Raw genomic sequence first — 22,549 nt, 5'->3', positions numbered from 1 at the left:
ACCCCTTGGTCTAGTGGCTAGCGTTGCTGTCTCTGGATCACTGGGTCCCGGTTTCGATTCCTGGCCGGGTTGCGGATTTTCTCTGCCCGGGGACCGGATATTTGTGTTGTCCGCATCATTTCATCATCTTTTGTGATAGTGGCTAGGTTTGACTGTGTAAAAAATTGGACCGTGTAAAAATTGGGACTTCGTACAGGGGCTGATTAACGAGCAGTTGAACGCCCCACGAACCAAATATCATCATCGTCGTCAAATATCCGGTTGTCCACGTCTGAACACCAAGTAATGGTGTACCTGCAACATTCTGGGTCATTCCGCACCACTAGTCGGATTAGCAGCAGCAGGACTAGAGAATTACCGTCCCATGCGCCGACTACCGTGAACACCACAACACAACCGGCTGCGTTTGGAGAAGTGCCGTGACCGGGAAGCATGGACTGCTGATGAATAGCGTGTGTTCGGCAACAATTCTCGGTTCCGCACAATCCCGGATAAGAATCGTTGGCGAGTATGGCGGCGACCTGGGGAGAGGTCCCATTCTTCCAATGTTTTGGAGAGGCATTGCGATTTGGGGAACCATCGAGTACGATTTCAGGTCACAGCTGGTATTGATTGAGAGAATTCCGACATCATAACGGTAAGTCACGGACGTTCTGTGTTTTGTTTTACCTCTCATGCGGCAGTACATTGGCGCCATTTTCTCTATAGGGCAAAACTCATTCACACATGGCACGTATCTCTATGAACTGTCTGCATGATGGACCGAGCGGTTCTAGGCGCTACAGTCTGGAACCGCGCGACCGCTACGGTCGCAGGTTCGAATCCTGCCTCGGGCATGGATGTGTGTGATTTCCTTAGGTTAGTTAGGTTTGAGTAGTTCTAAGTTCTGGGGGACTGATGACCTCAGAATTTAAGTCCCATAGTGCTCAGAGCAATTTGAACCATTTGTCTGCACGATGTTGAGATACTCCTGTAACAGATTTGATCCCCCGATATCTCTCTGATCAAGGACTAGTTACAATAGTTGTAAGCCAGCTTGCCTCAAGAGAGGATGCGGCGGCCTTATGACATCCTTCCCAACTGAATCAGTGCATGCATCACGGTCAGAGGGGGTGCAACGTCATAGTGGAGGTGGGCTCATACTGGCAAGTTCTTAATAAATTCAACTACATTTTGTAATAATTGAAATAACACCAAATATCCTCTCAGACCGTGAAGTTTCATTTCATTTTGTCCTCCCCATCGCAGTGTTCACTAACGCCACGAGTCGCTTCTGATTCCATCATTACTGTGTATACAGTATGTGAGTGCGGATCGGCTCCACCACTTTGTTCCGAGGCCTTGTTTACAGTTAATGAGCGTGGTCTCATTTTACACTGCTATGACTGATGACCCACATCTCACGGGGTAAATCGACAGTTATACTTTTTAAGTATTCATCTGTAGGTTTATTCTCGCATTTTTATACCCTTTTCCAAGGTGTTCTTCACGTTAGGTTGCCGGACATTGTAGGCTTATTTAACGACCGTTTTTAGCAATAATTATAACACTTTATATGTGCTTTCCTATTGTTTTTGTCTTATATATTTACAGTTTTGATTTTCACTTTTTCCTGTAGTAGTTTCATACTTTACTTCCAATAACCTGATAATGCCCTACCAGGATGAAACGTGTCGTTTTTGAACCAGCAATAGACATTGTGCAACTTTCGACCGGTTTTTTTCTAATATTAATCACATGATGTAACATGTCGAGCGCAGCGAGCGTCTACTGAGGCTTTTAAACCGCAGTATGTGAATGTTTCAGTCCGGAGCAGGGATGGTTCTGTGTTGTCTTAAGCATGTTTTTCTCACCGTTACAAATTTTATTACAATGGCTTGGAATAAATTTCATTTCAAAATTATCGTGAGCAACTATTTCCCTATCTTCTATATCTTCTTCATTATTATGCCGTGGACACTCCCAGCTTGCGGGATGACAATAACCGTGTTCGCAGGGCTGCATACATACGCTACTAGTTTGACGAACGCGCAGGCATCCCATCGCTCCTCGATTGGCTCGCTAAATCATCCACCTTTAATCCCACAGAAAATGTCTGGTGCCATTTGGAGCAACGGGTAAAACGAAGCAGTCACCACCATGCAATCTACTAGCTGTACCGGATCTAATCGTCAATGAGTCAGCTGGATACGGCATGCCTCAAGAAACTTGTGGTCACTTTTCCTCTCCGAACTGAGGCTGTTATCGAAGCTACAACTGGTTTTAGACGGTAATAGCATGACGTCGCCTGGGAGTGAGTATTTTTTGTCCCGTGTGCTTAAATACACAGTAATAAGTGGGAAATTAATGCGTTGCATTTAAATGATTAAAACTGAAGATCGAAATATCTTTAGTCGGCTGGAAAAGTCTGCATCTACCAGTGGATGTTAAACAGTTATTCACGATGATTCACCGTTATTTAAGATGTATTTCATATACTGTGTGTACGGTATTTTGTGACCTATGAACGAGGTAAGGCGAGGAGACTACAGGAACGGAGGCGAGTAGCGGAGCCTGGAAGCCGAGCCAGCGTATCCAGGCACTGGCCTGGCGTAACGGCTGACGTTCGGCGCTACTTGAGTAAGAAGTGGCGTTCTGACGACACCGTCTGTGGCGCTGCAGAAATGTCGGCCTCCCGTCTCACTAGGCGGGTTCCTTCCGACGGGCTCAGGTTAGCTAAAAGCACACCTGTTTCTACAGGCCCACCAGTCAACTGACCAGTCGACTCGCTTGACTTACAAGAGCAAAAAAATAGTTTTGGCCTTTTCTACGTATGGCGTATTCCTATTAAACTCTCTACCCAAAATATTTTCCTTATCTAGACAAAATAAAAGGTAAATAAAATCATTACGTGCCCCTGCAGTCGCACCGATAACCATTATTACTGTCATTATACACTAGTGTCCAAAAGCTGAGCATAATCACGAAAACACGAAAAAAGTGCAAAGGCGAGCAATCGCCTAATACCACCGTCAATATTTACCTACGAACACTACTTGTTTGCTCTGTATAGGAAAGGAGTACTCCGTGCAGTGAATTACAGCAGAACCAGAAGGTAAACTGAAACAGTACATGAAAACACTCATGTCTCACAAGGAAGTGGTCCAGACCGACACATCGAAACGTGCCCTAAAGTTTTTCTCACAGGATGAATACCCGGAAAGAAATGTACTGCCAAAATTTTAGTTCCTAGGGAGCACTGCAAGTATTTTTTAAAAAAATGTAGAAGTTGCACATTTTTGCCACACGAAGAACCGCTTATAACAGCAATTTGTACAGCCCTTCCCGCTTAGCGCGCGAATCGGCTAATAGGTAGACCAAGCTGCGACAAGAGAACGTAGCGCCGCGTAGCACGAGGCCCAAAGAGAACACACGCGAATTTTAAGCACTTAAACCATATAAAAATGTCTGAAATCATTAATTTATTGACTGGCTTGCAGTTCATATCAACAGTCAAACTGTTGCAGAGATGTAATTGTTACAGAAGTGACTAGCAGAGGGAAAAAAAATTAAATCAGTGTACGGTGTTACATTATAGACGACTTCCACCAATTGAACTTTAATTTTTTGACGTGAAATACTTCTAACAACTCCTGCAGCACAGTTCTTATGATAAGTTTTGAATAATATATATTTTACTAACAATGATGCAGTACCTTGTTTTTTCCCTGGAAAAATGCGTAGTGTCTGTTGGATGACCAAAATACAGTTTCCTTACATCAGACACAACTGATAATAAAAATAAATGCATTCAGGCACTTCAGTGTAATTATTAGTTTTATTTAGACAGAATTCTGATGGAGTAAGAAATAGTGCTGCTTACCAGGCCTACTTGGTCAAATTGATAAAACGTGATAAATTGATAAAACGTGATGATGCAAACTGAAAATGTGCAAATGACTGACGTTTGACAATATTACCGAAAATTATACTGTTCGAGAATTTTCAAAAAAAGGCTTTACAGTGTGGAAACATTTCTGTATCGACAGTCTGAGTCACATTATTACTTCCGAGTGGAATCCAATTTATATTGACAGTCTTTTCTTCGTCCACCTAAAGACAGTTGTGTCGTTATGTCGAAGTAAAGAGTCCAACAAAAGCATTTAATTAATACAGGAAACGTATTCGCAATTGGGAATGTGGACAACCATCAGCTGTATAAGGGAATAACGACAATAAAGATTTGTGTAGCACCAGGACTCGAATCCGGATTTCTCGCTTTACGAGAGCTGGCGCCGTAACAGCGTTGGCTATTGGGGCACGATCCACGGCCATACCGAAACTTCTGTGTGTCGTCGTTCATCTGTAACAACCTGCACTCGTACACATTATGCAATTCCCGTACAGCGGGAAGACATTTTTTATTGAAAGTGGCTACCTAGTATCGACGGATAAATATGATATTTCAGTGCCTGTGTTACGAAGAACTGAGCAATGTTCATTCGGACATGCATGCTTGTCCAAACTAACATTGCATCGTTCTTCTTAGCAAAATACATCGCAATGAATTAATTTCCGTAACATTGAAAATTATTCTGTCCTATTTTTCCAGATATTGCTACGTATGTTACAAGATTTTTGCAACTAAACAGTCCCTTTTTAAAATTTTTGGTCCTAATTCCCCTCGACTGTGGAAACATTAATCCACTCACACTTACCACAGGCGTTGTTCTATACGAACGTATCATAGCATTCATCGACTGATCGACTGCAAAAGCGACTCTGCCTATTTTTCACTCGAAATGATAAACTGTGGTTTGCACGCAGTTCTTCCACGAAACCAGACTGATCGAGTTTATACACAACTTTGAAGGGTTAGCAAGAAACTTTGTTTTGACGTTAGCTACGAATTTCTCTACAGTATTACCTATTAATGGCCTCTCTGCACGTTTACTTTATGTGAACTTTGTAATTTTGCGACTTCCGTTATCGCATAATTTCCTGAATCTGAGTAACCAGAGGACCCAGTCTCGTCGATCTCCCTTGGTAACTGTGAACTGAGTCTCACAAGCATGTTTCGAATAGTTTTTCTTTCAAATTTTTGCGAGTTTTATTTTGGCGCATATTTCGCACTTCTTGTAAATATTTCTTCCCTTTAAACAATTGACATCCAGGTTTTACAAAACAAAACCGGCTTTGCAGATTGTTTAACTTTAAGCGCTTTCTCTTTCCTTCGTTTAAACGAAAAATTTACAGCTTTTTTTGTCACTGGGAGCTATTACTTTACGTGGTTTCTTTGAGCTTCGAAGGTATTGTATTTCTGCTCTGGGCTTTAATTAACACAAAAATTATCGTTCGAACCACAATTCGCGGAGCTGTCAGAGTTATTTTCTGCTTCTTCTAATGCTTACGCCAACGGCCTTGCCGCAATGGTAAGCGGTGTTCAGTCAGATCACCGAAGTTAAGCGCTGTTAGAATGGGCTAGCACTTGGAAGGGTGACCATCCTGTCTGCCGAGCGCTGTTGGAAAGTGGGGTGCACTTAACCTTTGTGAGGTAAACTGAGGAGCTACGTGATTGAGAAGTAGCGGCTCCGGTCTCGTAAACTGACATACGGCCGGGAGAGCGGTGTGCTGACCACATGTCCCTCCATATCCGCATCCAGTGACGTCTGTGGGCTGAAGATGCCACGGCGGGCGGGCGGTACCGTTGGGACTTCATGGACTGTTCGGGCGGAGTTTAATTTAGTTCTAATGCTTACACAATTTCTAGAGGAATGTCGGCATCATTCGAAAGAATTTCAAAGAAAATAACTGGTAAATAACTTCAGAATAAGTAGATGATTTCGATTGCATACGACGTTCTTAGTATTTCATCTTCGCAAGTTTTAAAACGTTATTGGATTCCACATTATTGTGAAACTCTGGAATCTGTACAAAGACAGAAGCTATTAGCAATCATATAAGAAGAAAATACAAAAAAAAATTCTGTTCCATCTCCATTATTAACACAGCAATACCGCAAAGGCAACTGGATATTAAATGAGTTGCAAAGTCTAGTGAATAGTAACCGTAAACAATTGTGACAGAGAAACTATCAACGAAAACTTGAAATCGGTTTACAAATTATGATCGCATCAAGCCATGATATCTGTCTGCCGATGTGTCGACAATCAAGGTTACGTGCCTACCGTGTTGCACGTCCGCTGTCTGCTACCACTACGATAGGGGTGTACGTCTTTCCAGCCACCTGGCGAGCTACGAATTTGGAAATTTTCAGCATTTTTTAAGAAATACTTGCAGTGTGTCTTAGAGGCTAGATTTTTGACGTTGTGTTTTTTCCGTGTATTCTTCTTATATAATAAGTTTCAGGGCCGATTTCGAAATACCAGATTGGACCATTCCCTTGTCAGTCTTGTTTATTCGTTCATGGCAAGCAGAAGTTGACAACGTAATGTCACAAAGACGCCATTAGGACACTGTTTTGGAGGGTGGAATATTCGGCTTCCTGGAAGCGGGCCAGACGGAGACCGAAGTCTCATTATCCTTGGATGTGCCACGAAGCGTAATTTCTACGCTACGCTTTGGCAACGGTTTAGAGACACAGGAGATGTTCGTCGCAGGCCAGTACAAAGTCGACCGAGAATAACCACGCCACAGGAGGACCGATATCTGCCCGTAGCTGCCCGACGAAATCGGAGTACAACTGAAGACAATTGGCAGCAGAGCCTGCAGCTGCGCCGGCCTGTGTGGTCGAGCGGTTCTAGGCGCTTCAGTCTGGAACCGCGTGGCCGCTACGGTCGCAGGTTCGAATCCTGCCCCGGGCATGGCTGTGTGTGATGTCCTTAGGTTAGTTAGGTTTAATTAGTTCTAGGTGACTGATGACCTCAGAAATTAAGTCGCATAGTGCTCAGATCCATTTGAACCATTTTGAACCTGCAGCTGCCTCAGGAGCTGCCGTTTCCCTATAACTCTGTCTAGAGGCTCAGCACAGCAAAGCTGTTTGTCAGACGTCCGGCCGTGTGCATCCCGCTCACGCCAGTACAGAGACGGGCCCGCGTATTGTGAAGTCGGCAACATCAAAATTGGACCATGAATGATGATGATGATGATGTGTGGTTTGTGTGGCGCTCAACTGCGCGGGCATCGGCGCCCTTACAAAGTCCCAATGTTTACACCGTCAATTTTTTTTACGCAATCCAATCTAGGCACTGTCACATATGATTATGATGATGTGATGAGGACAACACAAACACCCAGTCCGCGGGCAGAGAAAATCCCCAACCCGGCCGGGAATCGAACCCAGGACCCCATGATCCAGAGGCCGCAACGCTAGCCACTAGACCACGAGTTTCGGACGACCATGAATGACTGCAGGCATGTGCTCTTCGCAGATGAATCCCATTTTAGTTTGCAAAATGATTCTCGTCGCACATTGCTCTGGAGAGAACCTGGTAGCCGATACAACCCCAGGAACATCGTGCCGGCCCCTGTGACCGAGCGGTTCTAGGCGCTTCAGTCCGGAACCGTGCTCGGCTGCTCCGCTCGCAGGTTCGAATCCTGCCTCGGGCATGGATGTGTGTGCTGTCCTTATGTTAGTTCGGTTTAACTAGTTCTACGTCTAGGGGACTGATAACGTCAGATGTTAAGTCCCATAGTGCTTAGAGCTATTTGAACCATTTGAACGTCGTGGAAAAAGACCGGTTTGGTTTGAAGGCGCCATGGTGTGGGGCAGCATCATGTTAAATGGCCGTATGGAGCTGCACATCTTCGTTGGTGGTCGGAGAAATACTGTAAACGTTCAGAGGACAGAGATGAGATACTGTTACCACACGTTCACCTTTTCAGAGGTGCAGTTAGTCCGGAAGTCCACTTCATGGACGATCACACTCGTCCGCATGGAGCTGCTTTGATGGATGAATTTCTTGATGGTGATGATGGCCGCTACATGGACTGGTGAGTGAGGTCCCCGGATTTTAATTCTATAGAACATGACTGGAATTCATTTGGGAGGCGAACTGCATCCCGTCAGCCTCTGCTAGGGACACTTCCAGACCTCTTTAATCCTCTTGTTGACGAATGGGATAGACTGTCAAGAGAGCTCTTGAATCATCTCGTAGAGAGCGTGCCTCGTCGCTGTGCAGCGTGTGTGGCTGTTAGGGGTAACCATATCCCCCTAGTAACAGTTTATTTTGTTGTGGAAGAAATTTTCCTTACCGGAATTTGAAAGGATGCTCTTGGCTTCAGATTACCAGCAGGATAAGTTGTAGAGGTAGTCAAGGCACAATTTCACATACCATTTCACAGTCTGAAGGAGTGAGTATATTGGGAAGTTATTATTTGAGTCGGATTTTAATGAAACATAGATTTTCGTTTCTTTTTTTAATCTAGCGCGACAGACAGCCATGCCAGAACGACATTATAGGCTATGGTACATAAGTGTTGGATGTTGAGAAGGGAACCCACTAGGTTCGAAAAAGTGTTAGTTGACTTTGGATATTCTACTAGCAGCGTACTAGTTTTCTCCGGAGGCATGATTTGCGCAAAAGTCTGAATGTTTAAATACTTTCGATAGAGCAAGGAGATCACAAAGTCTGTGAGTCTAGATGTACGAGGGAAGTTGCGGCCGTTATGGACAGAAGTTGACGTTTGAAAGTGTTGCATATTTCTAGTCGGAAGTTTGAGTTCATATGTGATCCATGAAATTATTCAGACAACTTAAAAGAATTCTTAGGTGCATTTCCATGCGCGGTCATGGAATTATTTCTGATTTTATGGGCGAGTGCTGCGTCTTAATCGGAACAGGTTTCGTGTAAAAACATGAAACTATTAATTAGCTGGAGTGGGTGTTTAATAGCACAGACGGACTTGGTGAAGATCAATTAAAATTAATAAACAGTATTTTTTCGTGGAAAATTTTTTATGTAAATTTAAATCCATCTATCTGTAAACTGTTACGCTGCTCTCATTTCGTGGAGATAACTGTGGAAATTTTATGAAACGTGGAACCTCTCACGGAGTTTTGCTTTGACATTTATTATGATTACTTGGTTATTGCTTGCCTGTTTGTACTGTTGGTGCCCATTGACTTTACAGCTGATAGCCGCAGTTCTGCTGTTCCCCATTCTGTAAATCTACATTCTCACAGGAACACTCTCAGAAAATCTGTCTCTCTGATTCGCATAGTCACCTCACGTCAAACCTCTAAAATGAAATTTGCTCATGGAAGGGCATTGTTAAGCCTATAAGCAAGAACAGAACCAAATGCTGTTGTTGACAAAGGAGTCGCAGTGGCCTCCGAACGTTTTTCTTGACGTATGATATTAAACACATTGGAGTACTCGGTGTCTGGCACAATAACGCAGATCGCCCTCATAGAAAATCATAGATTCAGAATACACCCTCCCTGCGTATTCAACTTGAAATTATGGAGCCCGTGGAAACATCATCTTTGCAGCGAATGTGAACTTATTTTTACTCGTACTAGTAAAACTTTACCACGTGATTTTTGGAATAAAGTAATAGGAACACAACACCTATCCCTTCATGCTTTCTGCATAAGACGAGTACTTAAACTTTTCTGTGCGAGCCCTGATTTCTCTTATTTATCGTGATGATCATTTCCCCCTATGTAGGTGGATGCCAACAGAATGTTTACCCAATCGGAGGAGAAAATTGGTGATCGAAGTTTCATGCGAAGATCCCGTCGCAACGAAAAACGCCTTTCTTTTAATGATTGCCACTCCAATTCACGTATCATGTCTATGGCACTCCCTCCTCTATTTCGCGATAATACAGAACGAGCCGCCCTTCTTTGCACTTTTTCAGTATCATCCGTCAGTCCCACCTGATACGGATCCCGCACCGTACAGCAATACTCCAGAATAGGGTGGACAAATGCAGTGTCTCTCTAGTAAATCTGTTGCACCTTATAAGTGTTCTGCCAATGAATCGCAGTCTTTGGTTTGCTCTACCCACAATATTATCTATGTGATCGTTCTAATTTAGGTTATTTGTAATTGTAATCCCTAAGTATTTAGTTGAATTTACGGCCTTCAGATTTGTGTGACTTATCGCGTAATCGAAATTTAGCGGATTTCTTTTAGTACTCATGTGTATAAATTCACACTTTTCCTTATTCAGGGTCAATTGCCACTTTTCGCGCCATACAGATATTTTATCTAAATCATTTTGCAAGTCGTTTTGATCATCTGATGAATTTACAAGACGGTAAACGACAGCATCATCTGCAAACAATATAATACGGCTACTCATATTGTCCCCTATGTCGTTAATATAGATCAGCAACAATAGAGGGCCTATAACACTTCCCTGGGGAACGCCGGATATTACTTCTGTTTTGCTCGAGGACTTTCCGTCTATTACTACGAACTGTGACCTTTCTGACAGGAAATCACGAATCCAGTGGCACAACTGAGGCGGTACTCCGTAGACACGCAGTTTGGTTAGAAGACGCTTGTGAAGAACGGTGTCGAAAGCCTTCTGGAAATCTAAAAATATGGTGTCAATTTGACATCCCCTGTCGACAGCACTTATTACTTCATGAGTATAAAGACCTAGTTGTGTTCCGGAAGAACGATATTTTCTGAATCCGTGCTGACTATGTGTCAATAAATCGTTTTCTTCGAGGTACTTCATAATGTTCGAATACAGTATATGTTCCAAAACCCTACTGCAAATCGACGTTAGTGATATAGGCCTGTAATTCAGCGGAATACTACTACTTCCCTTGTTGGGTACTGGTGTGGCTTGAGCAATTTTCCCGTCTTTAGGTACGGATCTTTCTGTGAGCGAGTGGTTGTATATAATTGCTAAATATGGAGCTACTTTATCAGCATATTCTGAGAGGAACCTGACTGGTATACAATCTGGACAGGTGGCCTTGCCTTTATTATGTGATTTAAGCTGCTTCGTTACTCCGAGGATATCTGTTTCTGTCTTTCTCATCTTGGCAATTGTTCTTCATTGGAATTCAGGAATATTTACTTCGTCTTATTTGGTGAAGGAGTTTCGGAAAATCGTGTTTAATAACTGTGCTTTAGTGGCACTGTCATCAGTGACTTCGTCGTTGTTATCGCGCAGTGAAGGTATATATTGCGTCTTGCCACTGGTGTGCTTCATGTATGACCAGAATCTCTTTGGGTTTTCTGCCAAATTTCGAGACAGAATTTCGTTGTGGAAATTATTAAAAGCATTTCGCATTGAAGTACGCGCCATATTTCGAACTTGTGTAAAACTTTGCCAATCTTGGGGATTTTGCGTTCTTTTATATTTGGCATGCTTTTTCGTTGCTTCTGCAACAACGATCTGACCCGTTTTGTGTACCATGGGGGCCAGTACGATCACTTATTAATTTATGTGGTAAATATCTCTTAATTGCTGTTGATACTATCTCTCTGAAAACATTCCACAACTTTTCTACACTTACATGATCAGATCGGAAGGAGTGAAGAATGTCTCTTAAAAAAGCGTTAAGAGCATTTTTATCAACTTTTTTAAATAGATATACTTTGCGTTTCTTTTTTATGGTAGTAACTGTTACGGTATTCAGCCTAGCAGCAACTGCCTTGTGGTCGCTAATCCCTGTATTCGTCACAATACTCACTATTTGTCCAGGATTATTTATTGCTAAAAGGTCAAGTGTGCTTTCGCAACCATTTATGCTTCGAGTGGGCTCACGAACTAATTGTTCAAAATAATTTCCTGAGAAAGCATTCAGTACAATTTCGGATTACGTTTTATGCCTGCCACCAGCTTTAAACGTATAATTTCTCCAGAATATCGTGGGTAGATTAAAGTCACCATCGACTATAATTGTATGAGCGGGGTACTCATTTGAAATGAGACTCAAGTTTTCTTTGAACTGTTCAGCAACTATATCTTTTGAGTTGGGGGGTTGGTAGAACGATCCAATTAATAGTTTAGTCCGATTGTCAGGTATAATCTGTACCCATTCTATTTCACAAGAACTATCTACTTCAATTTCGCTACTAGGGAAACTACCTCTCACAGTAATAAATACTCCACCACCAACTGTATTTAATCCATCCTTTCTGAGCACTGTTAGATCGTTTGAGAAAATTTCGGCTGAACTTATTTCCGGATTTACCTACAACTATTTGAGCTTCAGTGCTTTCTATTAGGGCTTGGAGTTCTGTTTCTTTCCCAACACAGCTACGACAATTTACAACTACAATACCAATCGTTTCTACAACTACCTTACTGTGTTTTACCTGCCCACTTTCAGACGGACGTCCCTTCTGTGGTTCCCTGAGACCCTCTAACCTAAAAAACCGTCCAGTCCCTTCCACACAGCCCCTGCTACCCGTGTAGTGGGCTCCTGACCTATTAAGCGGAACCCAGAAACCCACCATCCGATGTCACAAGTCAAGGAATCTGCAGCCAGGACCACAGTCGGTTCTGTTGACGATGCTGCAGATGGTGAGCTCCGCTTTAATCTCAGAAGCAAGACTGGCAGTCTTTACCTCTTCCGCATCTGCTCCGATCCAAAGCGACACCTTCATTGGTACCGACATGGGCCACCACCTGCAACTGGCTGCACTCTGTACTCTTCATGGCATCCGGAAACACCCTTTTCACATCCCCATTTCTGAAGTAGGTAGCGATAATACAATTGACGAAGTAGTAGATCGATGAGGAACCAGTAGTGGAAAGAAATGCTGAGCAGGATATTTGCAGTGGCATATGCAACAACGTTCGAGGACTATATCGAACAGTTTGTGCCCAAACTAGACTGTTCTTTACATTATCATTAGTGATTCTGTTTTGTGCAATAAGAAAAGAGCTGTTGGCATGGTGTAGGTTATAGAAGGAAAAGTGCAGTTACGACTTAGTTACAGGGTTAATATCGAGAGAAACAATGTCAAAATATATTTGCAAATAATATTTTGACATTTTTAATGATACATGTGTAAAACCTGCTATTAACAACAATTCGCACTGGAAAATGGTCTCTGACCGAAATCAGTCGTACAATTAAAAATAAATTATACAACAGCTTCAGGTTTTACAACATGTCACTTCTACGAATTATCAATGATGTGGAACTAACGGAAACTAATTTAAATGCGTATTTGTCCATTATGGTACGGGGTAACTGGCGATGGCAATCACTCTTGTGTGGAAATGGTTAAATGCGAAGTAGGCGTCATTGTGGAAAGAGGTAGGTAGGACATCAAGTCGAATACACTATGTGATAAAAAATATCCGGACACCTGGCTGAAAATGATTTGAAGTTCGTGGCACCCTCCATCGGTAATGCTGGAAATCAATATGGTATTGGCCCACCCTTAGCTTTGACGACAGCTTCCACTCTCGGAGGCATACGTTAAGTCAGGCGCTGGAATGTTTCTTGCGGAATGGCTGCCCATTCTTCACGGAGTGCTGCACTGAGGAGAGGTATCGATGTCGGTCGGTGAGCCCTGGCACCAATTCGGCGTTCCAAAACTTCACAAAGGTGTTCTATAGGATTCAGGTCAGGACTCTGTGCAGGCCAGTCTATTACAGGGATGTTATTGTCGTGTAACCACTCCGAAACACGCCATACATAATAAGATTATGAGCAGGTGTGCTCGATCGTGTTGATAGATGCAATCACCATCCCTGGATTGCGCTCCAACAGTGGGAAGCAAGAAGGTGCTTAAAACATCAACGTAGGCCTCTGCTGTGATAGAGCCACACAAAACAACAAGGGGTGCAAGACCCCTCCATGAAAAACACGACCACACAATAACACCACCGCCTCCGATTTTTACTGTTGGCACTACACATGCTGGCAGATGACTTTCACCGGACATTCACCATACCCACACCCTGCCATCGGATCGCCACATTGTGTACCGTGATTCGTCACTCCACACAACGTTTTTCCACTGTTCATTCGTCCAATGTTTACGCTCCTTACACCAAGCGATGCGTCGTTTGGCATTTACCGGCGTGATGTATGGCTTATGAGCAAGTTTTCTCACGTCCCGCCTAACTGTCATAGTACATGGAGTGGATCCTGATGCAGTTTGGAATTCCTGTATGATGGTCTGGATAGATGTCTGTCTATTACACATTACGACCCTCTTCAACTGTCGCCGATCTCTGTCAGTCAACAGATCCTCGAGACAGGGTGGAACCTGTCACTGCTCTAAAACCAATTATTAATACCCTTTAGCTAAGCAGCCACATTTAGCAACATTCCGAATCTAGCATCCGCACTGCGTAATGTACGCTGCTAATAGTCAGTTCCGACAACTTTCGGCGATAATCTCCCACAAAGACATAAGTGAATAACAGTTCAAAGACAGTCAAAAGTTTCGATTAGAAACAATTAGACCTCGCCACACGCACCTCTTTCATTAATCGGAAACTCCAGGTAGCTGATGATTCCACACTCTGAAACTATGAGGCTTCTTCCAGCTGAACTTGTGCACAATCACTAAATCTCGACCGTGTCCTAAAAATCCGATCACTGTATAATCATAATTCCATGCCTGCGTAATGGAATGCATATTAGAATTCTTGTAGGTTATCCGTATCAACTTTGTTGATGTTGAAGGAGTATTAATTCCTGATTTGAGAAAAGTTATATACTTCAGAACATCGCTTCCATCCCAGACGGCACACGACTCACCTTCTCCAGTAGTGATTGATGCAAGCTGTCTTCGTGATTTCACGAGCCCCTCAGCAGGTCCACAAAGTTATTTTTGTATTCAGATCTTTGAACTAGTCAGTCTCAGGAGCAGAACACAAGTAGCCCCATGACTCATTTTCTTCTCCAAGTAACGGCACTCTAAAAAGCCTTACTTCCTGCTAGGCATTATCGCAAGTTTATTTACAACAGTTGCTGGAAAACACGTGCCTTAATTGGGATTTCAGTAAACATATAGCCCTTCTAGTAGGTTCCGACCACAACACACTTTATACAGATTACAGAGAGGCCAACCAATACACTCCAGGTTGAATAAAAGCTACATTAACTGGTAAAATGCATCTGGGCACCTATTAGGGGACGTTAATATGGGTTTCGTCCAAGCTTCACCTTTACGACGGTTTGAATTCTTCTGGGGACACTTTCTGTGAGGTGCCTGAATATGTGTGGAGGAATGGCAGCCCATTCATCCTCAAGACCCGAAGCGAGAAAAGTCAGTGATTGTGCATTGGGGTCTGGTCGTTCTAACCCATCCCAGAGTTGTTCCATTGGGATCAGGTCAATACCCTGGGCAGGCTAGTTCATTCCAGCAATGTTTGTGTCCTCAAATCATCCCCACACTGGTACTGATTCATGAAAGGGTGCATTGTCATGCTAATACAACCAATCATTATCTCCGAACTAATAGTCTAATACACACAGCACAAAATGCTGTAAAATGTGTTAATATGCTTCTCCACTTAACATTTGCTTAAGTGAAATCAGGGGACCATTACCTAAACACGAGAAACACTCCTATACTTTCTTTTCTTTACTGCTGGCGCTACACATGACCGTAGGTAACATTCTTCATACATTTGACAATCCAGACTCTTCCGGTATATGGCGATTGATCACTGCAAATCACTCGTTCCCAGTCATCCACTGTACACTGGTGTCAGTTTTTTCACCACCTCAAGCTTTGCTTAGCACCGAATACAGAAATGTGTGGCTTATGAGGAGCTGCTCGACCATTGTACTGCATTCTTTTTAACTCCCTACGTAAGTCATTGTGCTAACTGGACTGCTGGTAGCACTTTCGAAGTTATGAATGATTCTTTCCGCTGATTTCAAGCGATATTTTACAACCACTCTGCACAATGCTCGATGGTCCCCGTCCGGCAGTGTTCTAGAACATCGATAACAGATAAGCTTAATTAGTGAAATCTTTGAGTGGAGCGAAAACAAGATACAGTATGAAGTAACACAAATAGATACAATTTGTCTTTTTTTTGTTTTTAGGCCTCCTTTTTTCGTAGTGCTGTTAATTTAATATACGTGATATTCCGTCATTTGTGTTTGTGATAAAAGTCTAACTTAGACTTTCATTACAGTCGCAAAAGACGGAATAAAAAATGGATTTTGTCTGAATTTTCATAGTCAGACAAAGAGTGAGCAATGCAAAAATTGGACATAAAAAAAAGTTTAATTGCTTGAAAGTAAGGGGAGTAATACAAGAAAAATTTAATTACTGATTCGATGGAAAAATGAAAGGCACTCTAAGACAACAAAAACGACGCACCACGAAGGAATTATCCGAATGGGACACAAATCGGCACATTTGACGTACATGCACAGACACACAAACGATTACAATTTCTGAAAAACTGGATGATTTATTCAAGAAAAAGAGCTTCAGAAATTGAGTAAGGTAATCAAGACAGTAACGCGTTTGTCTACCTCCAGCCCTTATGCAAGCAGTTACTAGACTTGGCATCGATTGACAGGGTTGTTCGATGTTCTCCTGGGGGATATCGTGCAAAATTATGTGTAACTAACGTGTTACATCGTCAAGATCCCGAGATGGTTGGAGGGCTCCAAAAAGTCTCATCTGGAGAGACATTCGGGGACCTTGCTGTCCGAGGTAGAGTTTGACGAGCATGCAGAAAGGCAGTACAAACTCTCGCCGTGTGCTGGCGAACATTATTTTGCTGAAATGTAAGCTCAGCAAGGGCTGGCATGAAGGGCAACAAAACAGGGCGTAGAATATCGTCGACGTACCGCTGTGGTGTAAGGGGTGCCGCGGATGACAACTACAGGAATCCCGCTGTGAAATAAAATGGCATCCCAGACCATCACTACTGGTTGTCGAGCCGTATGGCAGGTGACAGGCTGTTATCCCACCGCTGTCTGGGTCATCTGCAGACATGTTTTCGCTGACCATCGGGGCTCAGCTCGAAGCGGGACTCGTCAGTGAAGACAATTCTACTCCAGTCAATGAAATTCCACGCCCCTGTGACCAGCGGAAACGTGTCTAGCGACGGCCCGGAAAGTTGCGGTATACCATCCTGACTGTCGCCAGCCGTACGGCCCGACAACCGGGAGTTAAGCCATTTCATTTTATAGCAGAGCCCCTTTCGTTTTTATCCGTGACAGACTTACAACACAGCAATACGTCGACGATACTCTGTGTCCCGTTTTGTTCCACTTCATGGCAAGCCATCCTGGGCTTAGATTTCAGCAAGATATGGCCCGCCCGCTCAAGGCGAGAGCTTCTGCTGCTTCTCTTCGTGCTTGCCAAATCCTATCTTCGCCAGCAAGGTCGCCAGATCTCTCTACAAATGAGAATTTTTGGAGCATTATGGGAAGAGCCCCCCAACGAGTTTGGGATCTTGACGATGTAACACGACAGATACACAGAATTTTGCTCCTTATCCCTCAGGAGAACATCCAGTAGCCCTGTCAATCGATGCCAAGCCTAGTAACTACTTGCATAAGGGCCAGACGTGGATCAAAGGGATATTGACTTGCTCGATATTGACTTGCTCAACTAGTGACGCACTTCCCCTTGAATAAACCATCCAATTTTCTGAAAAAAAAAATGGTTCAAATGGCTCTGGGCACTATGGAACTTAACATCTGAGGTCATCAGCCCCCTAGCACCTAGAACTACTTACACCTAACTAACCTAAGGACATCACACACATCCATGCCCGAGGCAGGATTCGAACCTGCGACAGTAGCGGTCGCGGGGTTCCATACTGAAGTGCCTAGAACAGCTAGGCCACAACGGCCGGCCCAATTTTCTGAAATTTTACTCATTTGTTTGTCTGCACATGTACGTCAAATCTAGCGATTTGCGTCCTGTTCGGGTAATTCCTTCGTGGTGCGTCGTTTTTGTTGCCTTACAGTGTCTTTCATTTTTCCATCAAATCAGTAACTAATTTTCCTTCTATTATTCTGTTTACTTTCAAGCAATTTTTTTATGTCCCATTTTGAATTTCCCACTCTTCGTTTGACTACGAAAATTCGGACAATGGTTAATTTTGTACCATTTATATCATGTTAAGCAAATGTGTTGAACTGTGTGTTTGTCGTCCTGCACAGCACGCAGCAAAATTAGTTATTGGTCTGAAATCATTGTACTAGGTAATGGCGTGGAAGCCGAAATTCAGATGTTACGCATGACATTTACAGAAATATACACTCAAATGACAGTGTACTCTTTCAAAAAATACACTACTGGCCATTAAAATTGCTACATCACGAAGATGACGGGCTACAGACGCGAAATTTAAGTGACAGGAAGAAGATGCTGAGATATTCAAATGATTAGCTTTTCAGAACATTGACACAAGGTTGGCGCCGGTGGCGACACCTACAAAGTGCTGACACGAGGAAAGTTTCCAACCGATTTCTCATACACAAACAGCAGTTGATCGGCGTTGTCTGGTGAAACGTTATTGTGATGCCTCGTGTAAGGAGGAGAAATGTGTACCATCACGTTTCCGACTTTGATAAAGGTCGGATTGTAGCCTATCGCGATTGCGGTCTAGCGTATCGCGACATTGCTGCTCGCGTTGGTCGAGACCCAAAGACTGTTAGCAGAATATGGAATCGGTGGGCTCAGTAGGGTAATACGGAACGCCGTGATGGATCCCAACGGCCTCATATCACTAGCACTCGAGATGACAGGCATCTTATCCGCATGGCGGATCGTGCAGCCACGTCTCGATCCCTGAGTCAACAGATGGGGACGTTTGCAAGACAACAACCATCTGCACGAACAGTTCGGCGACGTTTACAGCAGCACGGACTATCAGCTCAGAGACCATTTCTGCGGTTACCCTTGACGCTGCATCACAGACAGGAGCGCCAGCGATCGTGTACTCAACGGCGAACCTGGGTGCAAGAATGGCAAAACGTCATTTTTTCGGATGAATCCAGGTTCTGTTTACAGCATCATGATGGTCGTATCCGTGTTAGACGACATCGCAGTGAACGCACACTGGAAGCGTGTATTCGTCATCGCCATACTGGCGTATCACCCGGCGTGATGGTATGGGGTGCCATTGGTTACACGTCTCGATCACCTCTTGTTCGCACGTTGAACAGTGGACGTTACATTTCAGATGTGTTAACGACCCGTGGCTCTACCCTTCATTTCAGCAGGATAATGCACTACCGCATGTTGCAGGTCCTGTACAGGCCTTTCTGGATATAGAAAATGTTCGACTGCTGCCCTGGCCAGCACATTCTCTAGATCTCTCACCAACTGAAAACGTCTGGTCAATGGTGGACGAGCAACTGGCTCGTCACAATACGCCAGTCACTTCTCTTGATGAACAGTGGTATCGTGTTGAAGCTGCATGGGCAGTTGTACCTGTACACGCCATCCAAGATCTGTTTGACTCAATGCCTAGGCGTATCAAGGCCGTTATTACGGCCAGAGGTGGTTGTTCTGGGTACTGATTTCTCACGATCTATGCACTTATATTGCGTGAAAATGTAATCATATGTCAGTTGTAGTATAATATATTTGTCCAATGAATACCCGTTCATCATCTGCACTTCTTCTTGGTGTAGCAATTTTAATGGCCAGTAGTGTACATTATGACCTCAGCACCATCGAAAACATTTTAGTATGCAGTGTGTTTGTGTGGGTGTAGGTGTGGACGGCAAGGTGTCCGACGTGGACTCGCTGGAGTACTCGGTGCTGCTGTACGGCAACGGGCCGGGGTACGCGTCGCCGCGCCTGGCGCCGGCCAACAGCAGCGGCGACCGCAACGCCGTGCACAGCTCGGCCGTGCCGCGCCAGTGGGCGACGCACGCGGGGGAGGACGTGCCCGTGTACGCGGCGGGCCCGCTCGCCACGCGCCTCTTCGCGGGCAGCGTCGACCAGACGTACGTGCCACACGCCGTCGCCTGGGCCGCCTGCCTGGGCCGCTACGCGTCGCGCTGCACCAACGCCAGCGGGGGCGGCGGCGGCGGCGCGCACGACGCGGACGGCCCGGCCGGCGCCTGCGACCGCGAGCGAGAGCGCGACCGCGCCGGCGCCAGCGTCGTCTTCCTGGCGAGCAGCGTGCAGGCGGACGCGTCGGGGGCCGGCCACGGACACGGCGCCGGCCCCGCCTCGGGCAGCGGGCCCAGCATGCACAGGGCGCTGGCCGCGCCCGCGCTGCTGTGGCTCGCCGCCGCCGCCAGGGCGCGCCTCTGAGTAGCGCCACAGCCACCGCTGCCCGGTGGCAACTGAGTCGTGCCGCCTCTTCTCGTTCCCCACCGGAAACGCCGTTTCCTCGCTCAGATTCGTCGCGAATGCTCTTACTGGAATTAACGTCATAATCGAATCGTACTTCCTGTTAATTACCGCGCCCCGCTAGCGACGACGCGCGTTCCTTCCATTAATTTTACAGGGACGGCTATCTCGCGCCAGTTTAATGCTACCTTATTTGCGTGCGAGACAGGCAATTTGTTGGCTGCCGAATGGAACACACCGGATTATTTTTATTAGGAAACACTTTCCACCTCTTGAGTCATCGGACTTTTCCTTTGGTTCCGAGTATTTTGCGGGCTTTACGACTGTTTCACAGACTTTCATATGTTCTGCTTGGATCACAATTTACAAACTTTCACAATGTGCGCCCTTGAGCTAAACTATCAATATTACGCTGTTGAGAAGACTGTACGTGATACGCATGTTAAGCTCGATATTACAAACTGTGGATCACAGGTGTACCACTATAGTGTGCGTCACGTCGGAAGGCGCGCTCTGCAAAGAGAGACAGCGACAGGAAGCGTGGAGGGGGTGCGACTGCTTACGCGGGGAGACAGATAGAGAGGTCTTACCGAGTGTTGACGAGGACAACGACGAATAAGATTGCAGTATAGCTACGTCTCAGTCTTGAGGCGAGCATTTATCGTCATGCAGAGTGACTCGCGGCATGACGGCCGGACGTAGACCGTATCGCATTGGCTGCCGGGATTAATAGAGGAGAGGGGCACGGAACTGTTCAAAAGTGGACCGCCTTGCGACGTTATGTGGACTATAAACGCAAACAACATCAAACGAAACTCAAGTCTCCATACAGCAGACAGCGCATCGAACACTACTCAGAAAAAGGAAAGAACAGAGAACTGTATACAGTGCTCTGTTGACCTGAAATATATATATATGGGGAGGGAGGAAGGGACTGATTTTATCATCTTGTACTGTGTGGTACTACGCCATAAATGCACTCCTCAACTTATCAGATTGAAACCCAAATTTCGTAACAAGAATTTGTTATAAACAGACAGATCATATGTGTAAACGAAAAGCACGGCATTGTATATGTTCCACAATTTTTGTGATGTGTCCAAGACATCTGAAATGCCTCTGAAGTTTATTATGGTGGGACCCTTTCCAGAGCCACTTTTCCGTTCTCTGGCACGCCTCTGTACCTTTGCATTGCTTCCTTCTTAAAGCGCTGTTCGTTAGATTGCGTACTGGGAAAATATCATAAGTACTACACGTATTCCTGGGCTACTTAACAGACAAGTGTTAGACAAGAAAATCACAGGGCATCCTGTTTCTATTTTGCATACGGATGCAACACCGGTTGGGAGCATAATTTGTAAAAATACATTCGTACATATATTGCAAGTATTAAAAACAACTAATTTAAAAGTAAAATTCTTATCCCGAATTTAATAACGTTTTCTACTCATAACAAACTATTCTTGTGGACTGTTATCAGGAGACCACGTCAGTATATCGTGCTGCCATGCAATACAGCCTCTAGTTTTCGCTTATAAATGGTCGTGTTGTCACCCATCTGTCTTCAAGTCGCTGTAACAACGCAAACAATTGGAATAACTCACACAAAACTGATCGCAGCATCTGAAATACATGCAACTTCACTGAGACTACCCAGTTTAAAAGTGATTAGTAAATTCGGGATTACACTTATCGGAATGAAAACCCACCTTGCTCAGGCAGACGGATGCGATTACACACAATTAGAGACTGAACGTAACGGAGCTTCATAAACAGACACGATTCCTTTTTATCGGGGATGGAAACAAATTATATCACATACTTTGTTGTTTTCCTAGAGTCTAAGTTTCTTTAAGATTGTATTGTCTCTCATTCCACATACTTGACTACTGAAGATTTTAATTCATCTTAGAAATAGCGGGAGTGATGGAAGGAAGGAGAGACCCTACAAAGCAAATGCGTTCCTTGACGCACAGAGAGATTATGAAGAAGACTGCAAGTATTGCTTCCTTTAAATGTTGCTTTGAATTGTGGTCTTCATTCCGAAAAATAATTTGATGCAGCTCTCCACACAAATCCATCCTGTGCAACCCTTTTCATCTCGGCAGACTACTGCAACCAACATGCATTTGAATCTGCGTGCTCTATTCAAGCCTCAGTCTTCCTACAAAATTTTTAACCCGTACGCTTCCTCCATTGTCAGGCTGACGATTCCATGATGCCTCAGGAGCTATCCTATCAGCCGATCTCTTATTTTAATCAAGTTCTGCCACAAATTTCTTTTCTTCCCAAGTCTGTTTAGTAACTCCTGATTAGTAAACCGATCTAGCCACCTAATCTTCAGCTTTCCCCTGCAGCATCACTTTTCAAAAGCTTCT

The 22,549-nt window shown here is 44.4% G+C and overlaps 1 protein-coding gene across 1 annotated transcript in view; it reads left to right on the top strand.

Annotated features, from left to right (window-relative positions):
- The window catches only part of LOC124722285 (alkaline phosphatase-like), a 658,646-nt gene extending 638,514 nt beyond the window's left edge, over positions 1 to 20,132 (top strand). The window contains exon 7 of the mRNA XM_047247471.1: positions 19,585 to 20,132. Within this exon, the coding sequence (XP_047103427.1) occupies positions 19,585 to 20,132 (548 nt within the window). The remainder of the gene's footprint in view (positions 1 to 19,584) is intronic.
- Positions 20,133 to 22,549: the final 2,417 nt, after the last annotated feature.

The sequence above is a fragment of the Schistocerca piceifrons genome, chromosome X, assembly GCF_021461385.2.
Source record: "Schistocerca piceifrons isolate TAMUIC-IGC-003096 chromosome X, iqSchPice1.1, whole genome shotgun sequence".
Lineage (NCBI taxonomy): Eukaryota > Metazoa > Arthropoda > Insecta > Orthoptera > Acrididae > Schistocerca > Schistocerca piceifrons.
This window is presented reverse-complemented; position numbering and strand designations above follow the sequence as displayed.